General features: G+C 48.6%; 1 protein-coding gene across 4 annotated transcripts in view; it reads left to right on the plus strand.

The window, feature by feature from the left end:
- The first annotated feature begins 1,294 nt into the window (after nt 1–1,294).
- The window catches only part of AKR1A1 (aldo-keto reductase family 1 member A1), a 19,535-nt gene continuing 4,617 nt past the window's right edge, over nt 1,295–16,212 (plus strand). The window contains exons 1-4 of one of the 4 annotated variants that reach the window (XM_025384415.1): nt 1,330–1,441; nt 1,611–1,667; nt 2,929–3,098; nt 11,557–11,646. In XM_025384415.1, coding sequence (XP_025240200.1) covers nt 11,563–11,646 — 84 coding nt within the window. In that variant the 5' untranslated portion in view covers nt 1,330–1,441; nt 1,611–1,667; nt 2,929–3,098; nt 11,557–11,562. Of the gene's footprint in view, nt 1,442–1,477; nt 1,668–2,928; nt 3,099–11,519; nt 11,647–16,212 lie in introns of those variants that run through there. The other 3 variants (XM_025384400.1, XM_025384409.1, XM_025384425.1) reach the window with 3 other exon arrangements.

The following is a 16,212-nucleotide window of genomic DNA, read 5'->3' on the forward strand; positions in this document are numbered from 1 at the left end:
TTTATGAGGATGGCCTGATATATTAGACAATTGGTCCACCAGGACATCACTTATGTTGGGGAGACAGTGGGGGATCATGGGGGTGGGGAAATGGGAAGAGTGGCTCTAGGGGAGCAAAGGTGTGGGGAAAAGCAGAACCAAACCGAGATAACCCTGTGTCTTGCCCATCCCTGCCAAGGAAAACACATAAATGCAAGACACCTCTCCACTCAAACAGCACAGACTATTTCAAATCTCAGATCTGTCATGTAATTAATACCTGTGTGACTTTGGGAAAATTATAAATAGCTTTCACCTTGCTGAGTCTGTCCAATCCATAAAATGGATCATGAATACTTTCCTCACAGGCTTATGGTGTGCTGGTAATATCTGTATCTTCATCTGGATGGCAGTTACATTGCAAAAAAAAAAAAAGAAGAACTGTATACATTTAAGATTTGTACATTTTCTTTCTCCCTGGATGTAGAATAGGAAAAAAAAAAGAAAAAGAAAAAAAAAAAATTGGTGTATTTTCTGTATGTATGCTGTCCTACGACTTTTTAAAAGGCTTGTACGAAATAAAAGAATATTCCTTTTCGGCCAGGCGCGGTGGCTCAGTCCTGTAATCCCAGCACTTTGGGAGGCCAGGGAGGGTGGATCACGAGGTCAGGAGTTCAAGACCAGCCTGACCAAGATGGTGAAACCCCGTCTCTACTAAAAAATGCAAAAAACTTAGTCAGGCGTGGTATGGGGCGCCTGTAATCCCAGCTACTTGGGAGGTTGAGGCACAGAATTGCTTGTACCAGGGAGGCGGAGGTTGCAGTGAGCCGAGATCGCGCCACTGCACTCCAGCCTGGTCGACAGAGCGAGACTCCGTCTCAAAAAAAAAAAAAAAAAAAAAAAGAATATTCCTTTTCCAGGATTATCCTGAAGATTCAAGAAAACCATGTTCATTAAGTGTTACGCACAGTGCCTGGCACATAACTTGCTGCACGGGTCCATGGTCCAGACAGAGGGACCAGGCACTTTCCAGCGCCTGGATCTGCAGACCCGAGGTCTTCGGTATTCTGGCCAACCTCGGTGTTGCAGCTGCTCTCTGGGCCTCAGTTTGCTTGAACTAAATGTAACGCGGCCAACTTTGGTAAACTTTGGGAATCCACCCAACCTAACTTTAGGGAGAGTATGGAGCCAGGGATGGCATTGTGAATCCGGAGGGCCGACACCAGAAGAACCTGCAACGTAGCATCTGGGACCTTACTTCCCCCGGAAAAGCGCCAGCGGCGGCGCCCAGGCGCGCAGTGCAATGTGGGCCAGTAAGAGGCGCGGCTGGCCCCGCCCCCTGGACCGCCCACGTGGCCAGCGCCACCTGCCTCATTGTGCCTAGGACTTCTCCAAACTCGCGCTGCGGAGTGAGTGATCACGTTCCGGCCAGGTCGACCTCGAGGATCCAGAGGTGGAGACGGTACTACCTCCCAGCTCTGGTTTCCATCCCCTTCAGGTCCTTCCTTGGGAGGCGGGGAAGGAGGTCCACCCTGCGCGTGATCCTTTATGCCCGGCCCCTGCCCCTCCCTCCGGGTGGAGCTTCCTCCTCACCGCCAGACTTAAGCTAAGGACCGTTGGATCTTTGGCAGGGTACAGAACTGAGCCCAGGCCACACTACTGTGTTCACGCTCTGTGCTTGTGCCAAGGTGAGTTTCTCTTGCTGCTGGCCTTTCTCCCAGAGGATATGGCCTCGATCCTTTACGACTGAATGTCAGCCCCCCGGGTTGAGCGAAGAGTGCAGGGCACTGGAGGGGACGAGACTTGGTTTCGGATTTGAGCTCTTCTTTTCTCTGTATGATCTTGCTAACTTCCCAGTTTCTCTGAACCTAAGTTTCCTCAGCAATAAAATGTGGTCCTACATTAGAACTGTAGCAACAATTGAGATAAAGCTTTGAAGGCGCACAGCGCATACTAGGTGATCTGTAAGTTTTAATTGCCATCTTTTTGTTTGCTCACCTACGTGCTTTTTCCAGCTGCTCGGGCTTTCTTACGCAGGTGCAGGAATGGTTCTCGGAAGTGGAGGGAAGTGGGGATAATTCTCTTACTTAGACGCCTGCCTCGAGTCTGGGAAAGTCCAACATGTTATTCTGTTGCCCCAGAACTCTGTTAAAGTGAGACACAGATCTGAACCTTCACTGGATGAGGCTACTGTTAATTAACTCTTCCCCTTCAGATGGTTCATACTCAGGGCTGCAGGCCTGTTACTTTTCCAAAATCTGTTTCCTTATCTTTGATACAGAAGCAATCTCAGTGTGATTCTATCTGGTCCACTGGGATTTTTTGCCGAGTATAGTAAAGTGCTTTGATATTCTTCGAGGGGATTCTTTCCAGATTTTCCAAGAAGTAAAGGAAGACAGTGATAGAGGCAGCGACTTCCTCAAATGTCCTTCCAGCTGGCCAAACTCAACCTGTCAAGATCTCTCCTCCATAAGCTGTGTGTGTGTGAGTGTGTGTGTGGTGTGTGTGGTGTGTGTGTAATGTGTACATTGTATGTATGTATGGGACAGGTACTCTAGGAGTTCAAGCAGATGACAGGCTCAGACCTCAAGGAGTAGCCAGGTTTGTGGGGGAAATTTATATATAAACAGAAGGAAAAATGTAGTGATGTGCACATGCTATTAGTACATGGAAATAGCCATCCATTTAGTTATTTATTTATTTTTTAGAGATGGATGGGGGTCTCTCACTCTGTTGCCCAGGCTGGAGTGTAGTGGTGAAATCCTTGCTCAGTGCAGCCTCAAATTTGTGGGCTCAAGTGATCCTGCCACCTCAGCCTTTGGACTATAAAGTGCACGCCACTGTGCCCAGTTAATCTTTAAAAAAAAAAAAAAAAATTCTCCCTAGCAAGCACACTCGGAAAGAAAAAAATAAATTTTTGTAGAGACAGTGTCTCCCTTTGTTGCCCAGGTTTCAACTGATCCTCCCGCCTCAGCCTGCCCAGGTGCCGAGATTACATGTATGAGCCACTGTACCTGGAAAGGAGCCAGAAATGTAAAGTGCTAGCTGAAGGATGAGCAGCAGTTAGCCAAGCAAAGATAGGGTTTGGCGAAGGAAAGTGTGCAGACACCTAAAGTCAGGTAAGTAGTGTCACCCTGTTGAGTGTTCAAAGTCTGGAATACAGTCTGACATGAGGAGGTGGTGAAATGAGGAAGACAGGAGCCAGGTTTTGAGTAGCCTGGACTTTATCCTGAATATAGGGGAGAACTGCTGGAAGGGTTTGAGACTGGGAGTCACATGGTTGGATCTGGTGATGGACTGTGGGAAGAGGGACCACATTGGAAGCCGAGATCTGTGGTTTAAGTAAAGAGTGATGGTCAGCTGGGCACAGTGGCTCACGCCTGTAATCCCAGCACTTTGGGAGGCTGAGGCAGGAGGATCACCTGAGGTCAGGAGTTCGAGACCAGCCTGGCCAACATGGCAAAACCCTGTCTCTACTAAAAATACACAAAGTAGCTGGGTGTGGTAGCACACACCTGTAATCACAGCTACTCGGGAGGCTGAGGGAGGAGAATCACTTGAACCCGGGAGGCTGAGGTTGCAGTGAGGCGAGATCATGCCACTGAACTCCAGCCTGGGCAACAGAGTGAGACTCTATCTCAAAAAAAAATTTAAAGAGGTAGGGTGCGGTGGCTCATGCCTGTAATACCAGCACTTTGGGAGGCTGAGGCAGGCAGATCACGAAGTCAAGAGATGGAGACCATCCTGGCCAACATGGTGAAACCCCGTCTGTACTAAAGATACAAAAATTACCTGGGTGTGGTGGCATGCGCCTGTGGTCCCAACTACTGGGGAGGCTGAGGCAGGAGAATCAGTTGAACCTGGGAGGCGAAGGTTGTAGTGAGTTGAGATCACACTACTGTACTCCAGCCTGGTGACAGAGCAAGACTCTGTCTTAAAAAAAAAAAAAAACGAGTAATGGTGGTCAGAGATGGGGCAGTGGCAGTGGAGGTAGATATGGATGGACTAGAGAAAGATTTAGGAATATATATTTTAAAATTCTTTTCACATACATCAAGAAGTACAGGAAGTATTATTGCAGTCTTAGGTTACATATTAGAGCATTCTCTTTTTCTGTATCTATAAGTATTAACAAGATTTAAAACCCAGCTAAACTGACAAAATCTGGCCAACATTACACATGTAAGGTGATTTTCCAAGCTGGCTTTTTTAGAAGTATAGAAGAGGCCAGGCGCAGTGGCTCACACTTGTAATCCCAACACTTTGGGAGGCCGAGGCGGGTGGATCACGAGGTCAGGAGATCGAGACCATCCTGGCTAACACAGTGAAACACTGTCTCTACTAAAAAACATAAAAACATTAGCTGGGCGTGGTGGCGGGCGCCTGTAGTCCCAGCTACTCAGGAGGCTGAGGCAGGAGAATGGCATGAACCTGGGAGGTGGAGCTTGCAGTGAGCCAAGATCACGTCACTGCACTCCAGCCTGGGTGACAGAGCAAGACTTCGTCTCAAAAAAAAAAAAAAAAAAAAGTATAGGAGAAAGCCACACCTGTAATCCCAGCACTTTAGGAGGTCAAGGTGGGAGGGTCACTGGAGGCCAGAAGTTTGAGAGGGCAGCATAGTGAGACCCTATCTCTACAAAAGAAAAATAAGGCCAGGCGTGGTGGCTCACACTTATAATCCCGTCACTTTGGGAGCCTGAGGCAGAAGGATCACTTGAGCCCAGGAGTTTGAGACCAGCCTGGGCAACGAGGAGAAACCCCGTCTCTACGAAAAATACAAAAACTAAGCTGGACACGGTGGCCCATGCTTCTAGTCCCAGCTACGTGGGAGGCTGAATGGAGAAGATAGCTTGAGCCTGGGAGGTGGAGGTTGCAGTGAGCTGAGATCACACCACTGCCCTCCAGCCTGGACATTAGAGTAAGACTCTGTTTTAATGAATAAGTAAATAAATAAGCTGGGTGTGGTGACATGTGCCTGTAGTCCCAGCTACTTGGGATTGCTCCAGTCCAGGAGTTCGAGGCTGCAGTGAGTCATGAATGGGCCACTGCACTCCAGCCTGGGCAACAGAGTGAGACCCTGTCTCAAAAAGAAAAGTACAGGAGAAAATACTCTCCTCACCAACTACTCCCACACCAGCATTTGTGGGAGGCAGAGGAAAGGCCCATGCAGCCAGGAAACACTCATGTAGATATTGTTTCCTTTTTTTCCTGCGTCTTCTAGTTCCCTGCCTCCAAGCAGCAACTGTAGAGCCCTTTGAGAAAGAAAGAATTCAACAGAGGGAAGGAACCTATGCACTGAATTGGAAATAATAAAACCTGAGTCCTGATAATACCCCCCTCCCCACTCAACCCACACATCTCCCTTTCATACTTCAAGATAACATGAGGGGCCGGGCGCGGTGGCTCAAGCCTGTAATCCTAGCACTTTGGGAGGCCGAGACGGGTGGATCGCGAGGTCAGGAGATCGAGACCATCCTGGCTAACACGGTGAAACCCCGTCTCTACTGAAAAATACAAAAAAAACTAGCTGGGCGAGGGGGCGGGCGCCTGTAGTCCCAGCTACTCTGGAGGCTGAGGCAGGAGAATGGCGGGAACCCGGGAGGCGGAGCTTGCAGTGAGCTGAGATCGCGCCACTGCACTCCAGCCCGGGCGACAGAGCAAGACTCCGTCTCAAAAAAAAAAAAAAAGATAACATGAGGGTTTCTGGCTGGGCACGGCAGGTCATGCCTATAATCCTAGTACGTTGGGCCAAGGTGGGTGGATTGCTTGAGGTCAGGAGTTTGAGACCAGTTTACCCAACATGGTGAAACCCCGTCTCTACTAAAAATACAAAAAATTAACTGGGTGTGGTGGTGGGTGCCTGTAATCCCAGCTACTCTGGAGTCTGAGGCAAGAGAATCACTTGAACCTGGGAAGTAGAGGTTGCAGTGAGCCAAGATCATGCCACTGTACTCCAGCCTGGGTGACAGAGCAAGACTCCGTCTTAAAGAAAAAAAAAAAAGCTAGCCGGGTGCAGTGGCTCACGCCTGCAATCTCAGCACTTTGGGAGGCTAAGGCAGGTGGATTACAAGGTCAGGAGTTTGAGACCAGCCTGGCCAATATAGTGAAACCCTGACTCTACTAAAAATACAAAAATTAGCCAAGCGTGGTGGCGGGCACCTGTAGTCCCAGCTACTTGGGAGGCTGAGGCAGGAGAATTGCTTGAACCTGGGAGGTGGAGGTTGTGGTGAGCCAAGATTGCGTCATTGCTCTCCAGCCTGGGCAACAAGAATGAAACTCTGTCTCAAACAAAATAAATAAAATAAAAGATAGGCTGGGCACAGTGGCTCACACCTGTAATCCCAGCACTTTGAAAAGCTGAGGCTGGTGGATCACCTGAGATCAGGAGTTCAAGACCAGCCTGGCCAATATGGTGAAACCCTGTCTCTACTAATAATACAAAAATTAGCTGGGTGTGGTAGCACACGCCTGTAATCCCAGCTACTCAGTAGGCTAAGGCAGGAGAATCGCTTGAACCCAGGAGGTGGAGGTTGCAGTGAGCCGAGATCGCGCCATTATACTCCAGCCTGGGTGACAAGAGTGAAACTCCGTCTCAAAAAAATAATAATAATAAAAAAGATAACATGAAGGTTTCTGAATGCTGCCAAAGGTCCAGATAGGCAGTTCCTGACAAGCCCGGAGTCTGGAATCTGTTAATGCACGGCTAGGCTGGAAAGCAGTGTATCAAGCAGAAGATGAGGAAGTCAGGAGCTGACTGAGGATGATTTTCTGTCTTAGAGAAGAACATCTATGTGGCACCTTCATTCTTCCCTAGGGAGCTCTTGTTCTTTGCACATCTCCTACCTCTTTCATCCCTGTCCTCCAAGCCTCAGCCCTTTTGGTGTTCAGTTTCACTAGCAAAAGAAAGGGAGAAGCAAGATTCAAGTTTCTTCTTCGTTTTCCCCTTAAGCCAGGGTGTTGTTCAAGCTTTCACCCCAGTTGTAATTTCAGAGCCTTCTCATCTGTGTTGGGTAATCTGCAAGAGGCCAACAGGTCATTGGGCAGTAAGCCCAGGAAACCTGCCTTAGACCCCGGTGGCAGCAGGCCACCAGGTTCCTCTTGTCAGGTCCAGACTTGCTTACTTGATCCCTTAGAAATTTGTGTCCTTGAAAAGTTTGATTATAAAGAGCATTGCCCTGGTAGTTTGTGGTCTGATGCTCAGATTGAACAGTTTCGATTTTGTTTTAGCAGAAAAGAGTGGTTTCCAAAATCAACTTAAACTAGATATAAAATTCTTCCTGGATCAGAAGTATTAGGAAAGACAGTGTTGGTGTATTGGCTTTACTCACGACTTGCTTTTTTTTTCTTTTTTTTTTTTTGAGATGGAGTCTCACTCTGTGGCCCAGGCTGGAGTGCAGTGGCCTGATCTCAGTTCACTGCAACCTCTGCCTCCTAGGTTCAAGTGATTCTCCTGCCTCAGTTGCTCGAGTAGCTGGGATTACAGGCATGCACCACCATGCCCAGCTAATTTTTGTATTTTTAGCAGAGAGTGGGTTTCGCCATGTTGGCCAGGCTGGTCTCAAACTCCTGACCTCAAGTGATCCGCCTGCATTGGCCTCCCAAAGTGCTGGGATTACAGACGTGAGCCACTGTACCTGGCCTCAACTTATTATTATTATTATTATTTGAGACAGGATCTCACTCTGTTGCCCAGACTGGAGTGCAGTGGCGCTACGTCGGCTCACTGCAACCTCCGCCTCCTGGGTTCAGGCAGTTCTCATGTCTCAGCCTCCCAAGTAGCTGAGGTTACAGGCATGCGCCACCATGCACAGCTAATTTTTTTTTTTTTTTTTTTTTGAGCTGCAGTCTTGCTCTGTTGCCTAAGCTGGAGTATAGTGGCGTGATCTCAGCTCACTGCAACCTGTACCTCCCGAGTTCAAGCGATTCCTCCTGTCTCAGCCTCCTGAGTAGCTGAGACTACAGGCACATGCCATCACACCTGGCTAATTTTTGTATTTTTAATAGAGACGGGGTTTCACCGTGTTGGTCAGGCTGGTCTCGAACTCCTGAGCTCAGGTGATCCGTCCGCCTCGGCCTCCCAGAGTGCTGGGATTACAGGCGTGAGCCACCACTCCCGGCCACAGCTTGTCTTATTACTTGCTCTATCCTACATCCTTTTAGAACCTGGAAACTAAGATTATATTTATAAAGATATTATTAGCAATTAAGTCAGTCCCAAGAGTGATATTCATGGTACCGATGAGATCAAGGGAAAAGGTTATATCTACCTCATTGGCTCTTGGTGTGAACGTTCTCTCTCCTTTTCTTTCACTTGGCTAACTCCTGTTCAGTTATTCTTTAGGACTTGACTCAGGAAGAGATGGCCTCCAAGAAGCCATCCTAGCAAGGTTACTCTTTTCTTGCCACCCTTGTGCAGCTCTTGTGCAGAATTTGATCAATGCTCTTATCACAGTGTACTGATATCACCTATTCCCATTACAAGACCATAAACTGAAGGAAGGCAGTTTAAATATTTAAACATGTTTTTCTCTTGGGTTTTGCACAAGAGTTGGAACATTCAATTTACTGATAAAATGAGTATTGTTGGGCCATTTGGTGACTTCTTATTTTCATAGCTTTCCAGAGGAGGAGGCTCCAGTTATCTTTGGTTGGAAATTTACTTGTATCTGTAATTAGTTATTTTTCTGCTGCATTGAAGTCATGTGTATAGTTTCCCCTTCCTGGTCAGAGTTCTTCCCCTTGACTCTTGGGAATTCTTATGAATCAGTGTCAATATTTCTTTGTCCTTTCCCTTTTCTGTAGCACATCACACATGTATCTACCGTGAGTATCTTTTTATAGGTCTGTGTTTATTTGCCTTTTTTCCATTAGCTCCTCCTTAGATCCTTGGTTTTGCCACTTCTTTTTTTTTTTTTTTTTTTGAGGTGGAGTCTCCCTCCGTTGCCCAGGCTGGAGTGCAGTGACGCGATCTCAGCTCACTGCAACCTCCGCCTCCCGGGTTCAAGTGATTCTCCTGCCTCAGGCTCCCGAGTAGCTGGGATTATAGGCACCTGCCACCACACCCAGCTAATTTTTGTGTTTTTAGTAGAGACGGGGTTTCACCACGTTGGCCAGGCTGGTCTCGATCTCTTGACCTTGTGATTCACCTACCTCGGCCTCCCAAAGTGCTGGGATTGCAGGCATGAGCCACTGTGCCCAGCCGGTTTTGCCACTTCTTAGCTGTTGATTTGGAGCAAATAACTTCACTTTTTTTTATTTTTTTTGAGATGGAATCTGGCTCTGTCATCCAAGCTGGAGTGCAGTGGCGCAGTCTTGGCTCACTGCAACCTCCGTCTCCCAGGTTCAAACGATTCTCCCGCCTCAGCCTCCAGAGTAGCTGGGACTACAGGCGTATGCCACCACGCCTAGATAATTTTTGTATTTTTTGGTAGAAATGGGGTTTCACCATGTTGGCCAGGCTGGTCTCTAACTTCTGACCTCAAGTGATCTGCCTGCCTTGGCCTCCCTATGTGCTCGTATTACAGGCGTGAGCCACAGTACCCAGTCTAACTTCACTTCTCTGAGCCTATTTTCTCAACTAAAAAATTAAAGATCTGGATATGGTGGCTCATACCTGTAATCCTGGCAACTCAGGGTGCTGAAGTGGGTGGATAGCTTGAGGCCAGAAGTTCAAGACCAGCCTGGGCAACCTAGCCAAACCCCATCTCTAAAAAAGTTTAAAAACATCCAGGTGTGCTGGCACAGGCCTGTAGTCCCAGCTACTTGGAAGGCTGAGGCAGGAATATCACTTGAGCTTAGGAGTTCAAGGCTGCAGTGAACCATGATCATACCACCGTTCTCCAACCTAGGAGACAGAACCAGACCCTGAGTCTAAAAAAAGAGTTCCTTTTTTAGGACTCCCTTTACCTCCCTTGTAGGAGCCCACTCAGGCCTACCAGCATGGCTGACCAGACCTCTGTGAAAGGTACTTAGAGAATAGAATCTCTGTAGTTCTTTTTTTGTTTTTTTCTGAGATAAAGTCTCTGTTGCCCAGGCTGGAGTGCAGTGGCGTGATCTCAGCTCACTGCAACCTCCGCCTCCTGGGTTCAAGTGATTCTCCTGCCTCAGCCTCTCGAGTAGCTGGGACTACAGGTGCCCGCCACCACGCCCGGCTGATTTTTTTTATTTTTAGTAGAGATGGGCCTTCACTGAGTTAGCCAGGATGGTCTTGATCTCCTGACCTCATGATCCACCCGCCTCGGCCACCCAAAGTGCTGGGATTACAGGCGTGAGCTGCCGTGCCCGGCCGAGAATCTGTAGTTCTGACAACCTCCTGGGAACGTTAATTTCTTTTTTTTTTTTTTTTTTTTTTTTTTGAGACGGAGTCTCGCTCTGTAGCCCGGGCTGGAGTGCAGTGGCCGGATCTCAGCTCACTGCAAGCTCCGCCTCCCGGGTTCACGCCATTCTCCTGCCTCAGCCTCCCGAGTAGCTGGGACTACAGGCGCCCGCCACCTCGCCCGGCTAGTTTTTTGTATTTTTTAGTAGAGATGGGGTTTCACGGTGTTCGCCAGGATGGTCTCGATCTGCTGACCTCGTGATCCGCCCATCTCGGCCTCCCAAAGTGCTGGGATTACAGGCTTGAGCCACCGCGCCCGGCCAGGGAACGTTAATTTCATTGCCAGAGAAGTGGTCCCTTCCTGGGCCTATTCAGTTACCTGGTCTCTTTCTCTCATAATGGCCTTTGCCTGCCTTACACTGGCTTGAGACCTTATTTAGTCAAGACTGGGTGCTTCTATGTGGCCATCCTGTTTTTGTTTTTAGATAGTGCAGTTCTTTAATAGAGATCTTTAGCCTGCCACAGAAAAGGGCATCCAAGCTGGTGATCTGGTTAGTATTTGTTCAGGAGCTACTGGCCATGGTTGGTTTTGGGTACCCTGTCTCCACTGCCCTTGCTCACAGGTACATATATAACCACGTGTTTGTGCTCCACCTCTGTCCCCTCTTCCCCACCCCTTCCTGGCCCATACTTTATAGAGTGCAGTGGCATGATCTCTGCTCACTGCAACCTCCCCCTCCCAGGTTCAAGTGATTCTTGTGCCTCAGCCCCGCGAGTAGCTGGGACTGCAGGTGTGTGCCACCATGCCCAGATAATTTTTGTATTTTTAGTAGAGATGGGGTTTCACCATGTTGGCCCAGCTGGTCTTGAACTCTGTTTTTTTTTTTTTTTTTTGAGACAGAGTCTTGCTCTGTCGCCCAGGCTAGAGTGCAGTGGCCCGATCTCGGCTCACTGCAAGCTCCACCTCCCAGGTTCACACCATTCTCCTGCCTCAGCCTCCAGAGTAGCTGGGACTACAGGTGCCTGCCACCACACCCGGCTGATTTTTTTGTATTTGTATTAGAGACAGTGTTTCACTGTGTTAGCCAGGATGGTCTCGATCTCCTGACCTCATGATCCACCCACCTCGACCTCCCAGTGTGCTGGGATTACAGGCATGAGCCACTGTGCCCGGCCGTTTTGCAGTATTCTTGACAGTGGATATCTGAGACCTGAACAACAGCACTAACCCCAACACCATTCTCTTCCCATCTGTGTTTCAGGGGGCAATGGCAGCTTCCTGTGTTCTCCTGCACACTGGGCAGAAGATGCCTCTGATTGGTCTGGGTACCTGGAAGAGTGAGCCTGGTCAGGTGAGGGATGGGGGAAGAAAAGAAAAACTTGTTGAGCCTCTGCCTGCATTTTCCTAGCAGCCCCATCCCCATACTCCCCTTCCAGTGGGGATGAGCCTGGAGAGCAGTGGGAAGAGATGAAGAGACCAGTTATATACCCTGGGCTTCCCCAGCTGACTCAGAGAGTGGGCTGAGGGACCCAGCAGCGCCGGGGGCATAGGAAGGACATGTTTCTCTAACTGGATCTGCACTGAGTGCTGTGGCAGACATGCGGCCCCTCTGTGCCCATCCCTACGCTATGACCCCTAATATGGCAGTTATCACCCTGTGCTGTGATCATGTCTCCTCTCCCACACTGGGTTCTTTGAGGGCTTAGCCTCTCCCTACTGCTCAGTCCAGAATTAGGCACATAGAAGGTGTCAAGGTTTGAAGAATAACTAGGTGGATTGTATAGACCAAAGGTCAGCAAGCTTTTTTTTTTTTTTTTACTTGAGACAGAGTCTCGCTGTGTTGCCCAGGCTGGAGTGCGGTGGCACGTTCTTGGCTTATGGCAGCCTTGACCTCCTAGGCTCAAAAGTGACCCTCCCACCTCAGCCTCCTGAGTAGCTGGGACCACAGGCACACACTAACATACAGGTCCAGCAAACTTTTTTTTTTTGAGACTGAGTCTCACTCTGTTCCCCAGGCTGGAGTACAGTGGCATGATCTTGGCTCACTGCAACCTCCGCCTCATGGGTTCAAGTGATTCTCGTGCCTCAGCCTCCTAAGTAACTGGGACTACAGGCACGAGCCACCACACCTGGTTAATTTTTTTATTTTTAGTAGAGACAGGGTTTTACCATATTGGCAAGGCTGCTCTCGAACTCCTGACCTCAGGTGATCCACCTGCCTTGGCCTCCCCAAGTGCTGGGATTACAGGTGTGAGCCACCTGACCCAGTCACAAACTTTTTTTTATTTTTTTTTTATTTTTTTTTATTTTTTTTTATTTTTATTTTTATTTTTTTTTGAGACGGAGTCTCGCTCTGTCGCCCAGGCTGGAGTGCAGTGGCCGGATCTCAGCTCACTGCAAGCTCCGCCTCCCGGGTTCACGCCATTCTCCTGCCTCAGCCTCCAGAGTAGCTGGGACTACAGGCGCCCGCCACCTCGCCCGGCTAGTTTTTTGTATTTTTTAGTAGAGACGGGGTTTCACCGGGTTAGCCAGGATGGTCTCGATCTCCTGACCTTGTGATCCGCCCGTCTCGGCCTCCCAAAGTGCTGGGATTACAGGCTTGAGCCACCGCGCCCGGCCAACTTTTTTTTAAAGAACAAGATGGGGCCAAGTGTGGTGGCTCATACCTGTAATCCCAGCACTTGGGAAGGCCGAGGCAGGAAGAGTGCTTGAGCCCAGGAATTTGAGATCAGACTGGGCAATACAGTGAGACCCCATTTCTACAAAAAATTTAGAAAATTAGAATGTGCCTGTGGTCCCAACTACTCGAGAGGCTGAGTTAGGGGGATTGCTGGAGCCCTGGAAGCCAAGGCTGCAGTGACCTATGATCACACCACTGCACTCCAGCCTGGACAGAGCGAGGCCATCTTAAAAAAAAAAAAAAGTAGGCCGGACACTGTGGCTCACGCCTGTAATCCCAGCACTTTGGGAGGCCAAGGCAGGTAGATCACAAGGTCAGGAGTTCGAGGCCAGCTTGGCAAATATGGTGAAACCCCGTCTCTACTAAAAATACAAAAATTAGCCGGGCATGGTGGCACACGCCTGTAATCCCAGCTACTTGGGAGGCTGAGGCAGGAGAATTGCTTGAACCTGGGAGGCAGAGGTTGCAGTGAGCCACAATTATGCCACTGTACTCCAGCCTAGGCAACAGAGCAAGACGCCGTCTAGGGGAACAAAAATTAAGGAAAATAAAATTAAAAAACAATTAGATTATATTGGACAAGTTACAGATGGAGGTGATTATATACTCACGTGACCTTTTAATAAGTAACCACTTAAGCTGGGTGCAGTGGCTCATGCCTGTAATCCCAGCACTTTGGAAGGCTGACGCGGGCAGATCACCTCAGGTCGGGAGTTTGAGACCAGCCTGACCAACACAGAGAAACCCTGTCTACTAAAAATATAAAATTAGCCAGGCGTGGTGGTGCATGCCTGTAATCCCAGCTACTCAGGAGTCTGAGGCAAGAGAATCGCTTGAATCCAGGAGGCGGAGGTTGCAGTGAGCCGAGATCGTGCCATTGCACTCCAGCCTGGGTAACAAGAGCAAAACTCTATCCCAAGAAAAATAATAATAAAATAAATACATAACCACTTAAAAATGTAAATGTAGTTTTTAACTCAAGGACTATTAAAGTTGATGATTGACCCCTGGTGTGGACCCTCCCAGCTGAGGGGAGTCTGGGAGTGTAGACCTGCTCTCTTAGGGTGGACGTAGCTATGAGATTTGGCTCCTGCCTGGAATGGGGCATTTCCCCAGCGCTTCTTCCTTCTTCCTTGGAAATCTGGAGTCAGAGTGAAGACAAGTTTGGGGATTACGTTTGAGAGAAGTACCAGCAGAGAAAACAGATTCTTCTATCTGGAACTTAAACTGGTATTTGTGGTGTGCTTGGATGACCTGTGTCTTTTTTCCCTTTTGCTTTCTTTCCTATAGCTGCTTAGGAGCTTGGAGCCAGGGTCCCTGTGCTTCAGGCAGGCACTTGTCACAGCCTCGGACAAGTCCATGAGCTAGGTCAAGGCAGGGGGTGGGGGCCACAGCCAAGGCCAAGTCGGGGCATGGAACAGCAGGGGTCAGATGTTAAGGGAAGTACGTCTGCACCCAGGTGGGGATCTTGAATACTATGCCAGGCACCCACAACAAGAGCTTTGGGTGCTTTGTGTCTAAGGCTGGGTACCCTTGGTTCTGCTGCTGATGCCATGTTTCCAGTCTGGATTTTAGCAAAATTAACTAACCCATCCTTCTACCTGATGCCTGTTTTCTTCTCTCTCATTAGGGGGTTCTGGGTCCAGCTTTCAGCCCACTTATCTGCCTTCCTTAATCTTTTCCCCCTTCTAACCTCTTTTGCTGGCCTGTGCTCTCAGAGCTCCCAGAGTCTGTCTACATGACTTCCTATATGTTGTTGGCCTAGGAATTTTTTCTTATGTTTCTCTAACTAGCTCCTTAGAACCTGGAACTTGTTTCTATGGTCTATACTTCTTTTTTCTGTCTATTTATCCATCTGTCTTCTGATTGAAAAAACAATTTTTATTATTTTTTAAATTTTTAAAAATTTATTTATTTATTTAATTTATTTTTGAGATGGAATCTTGCTCTGTCGCCCAGGCTGGTGTGCAGTGGCGCCATCTCGGCTCACTGCAAGCTCCGCCTCCCGGGTTCACGCCATTCTCCTGCCTCAGCCTCCCGAGTAGCTGGGACTACAGGTGCCCGCCACAATGCCCGGCTAATTTTTTGTATTTTTAGTAGAGACAGGGTTTCACCATGTTAGCCAGGATGGTCTCGATCTCCTGACCTTGTGATCTGCCCGCCTTGGCCTCCCAAATTGCTGGGATTACAGGCGTGAGCCACTGCGCCCAGCCAATTTTTGTTTTTTTTTTTTTTGAGACAGAGTTTCACTCTTGTTGCCCAGGCTGGAGTACAATGGCACCATCTTGGCTCACTGCAACCTCCACTTCCCGGGTTCAAGCGATTCTCTTGCCTCAGCCTCCCAAGTACCTGGGATTATAGGCACGTACCACCATGCCCAGCTAATTTTGTATTTTTAGTAGACACGGGGTTTCTCCATGTTGGTTAGGCTGATCTCAAACTCCCGACCTCAGGTGATCCGCCTGCCTCGGCCTCCCGAAGTGCTGGGATTACAGATGTGAGCCACCATGCCTGGCCTTTATTTAAAAAAAACAAAAAAATTGTTTTTAATTTTTTTTGTTTTTTTTTGTGTGTGTGTTTTTTTGAGATGTAGTCTCACTCTGTCTCACCCAGGATGGAGTGCAGTGGCATAATCTCAGCTCACTGCAGCCTCCTTCTCCTGGGTTCAAGCAATTCTTCTATCTCAGCCTCTTGAGTAGCTGGGACTACAGGCATGTGCCATCATGCACAGCTAATTTTTGTATTTTTATTTTTTATTTTTTTATTTTTTTATTTTTTATTTATTTATTTTTTTTTGAGACGGAGTCTCGCTCTGTCGCCCAGGCTGGAGTGCGGTGGCGCGATCTCGGCTCACTGCAAGCTCCACCTCCCAGGTTCACGCCATTCTCCTGCCTCAGCCTCCGAGTAGCTGGGACTACAGGCGCCGCCACCACGCCCGGCTAGTTTTTTTTTGTATTTTTAGTAGAGACGGGGTTTCACCATGTTAGCCAGGATGGTCTCGATCTCCTGACCTCGTGATCCACCCGCCTCGGCCTCCCAAAGTGCTGGGATTACAGGCTTGAGCCACCGCGCCCGGCTTTTTTGTATTTTTAGTAGAGACAGAGTTTCACCATGTTGGCCAGGCTGGTCTTGAACCCCTGACCTCAGGTGATCCATCTGCCTCGGCTTCCCAAAGTGAGCCACCACGCCTGGCCTTAATTATTTTTTTTTTTTTTTTTTTTTTTGGGGGGGGGGCTC

Source organism: Theropithecus gelada, chromosome 1 (genome assembly GCF_003255815.1).
Source record: "Theropithecus gelada isolate Dixy chromosome 1, Tgel_1.0, whole genome shotgun sequence".
Classification (NCBI taxonomy): Eukaryota; Metazoa; Chordata; class Mammalia; order Primates; family Cercopithecidae; genus Theropithecus; species Theropithecus gelada.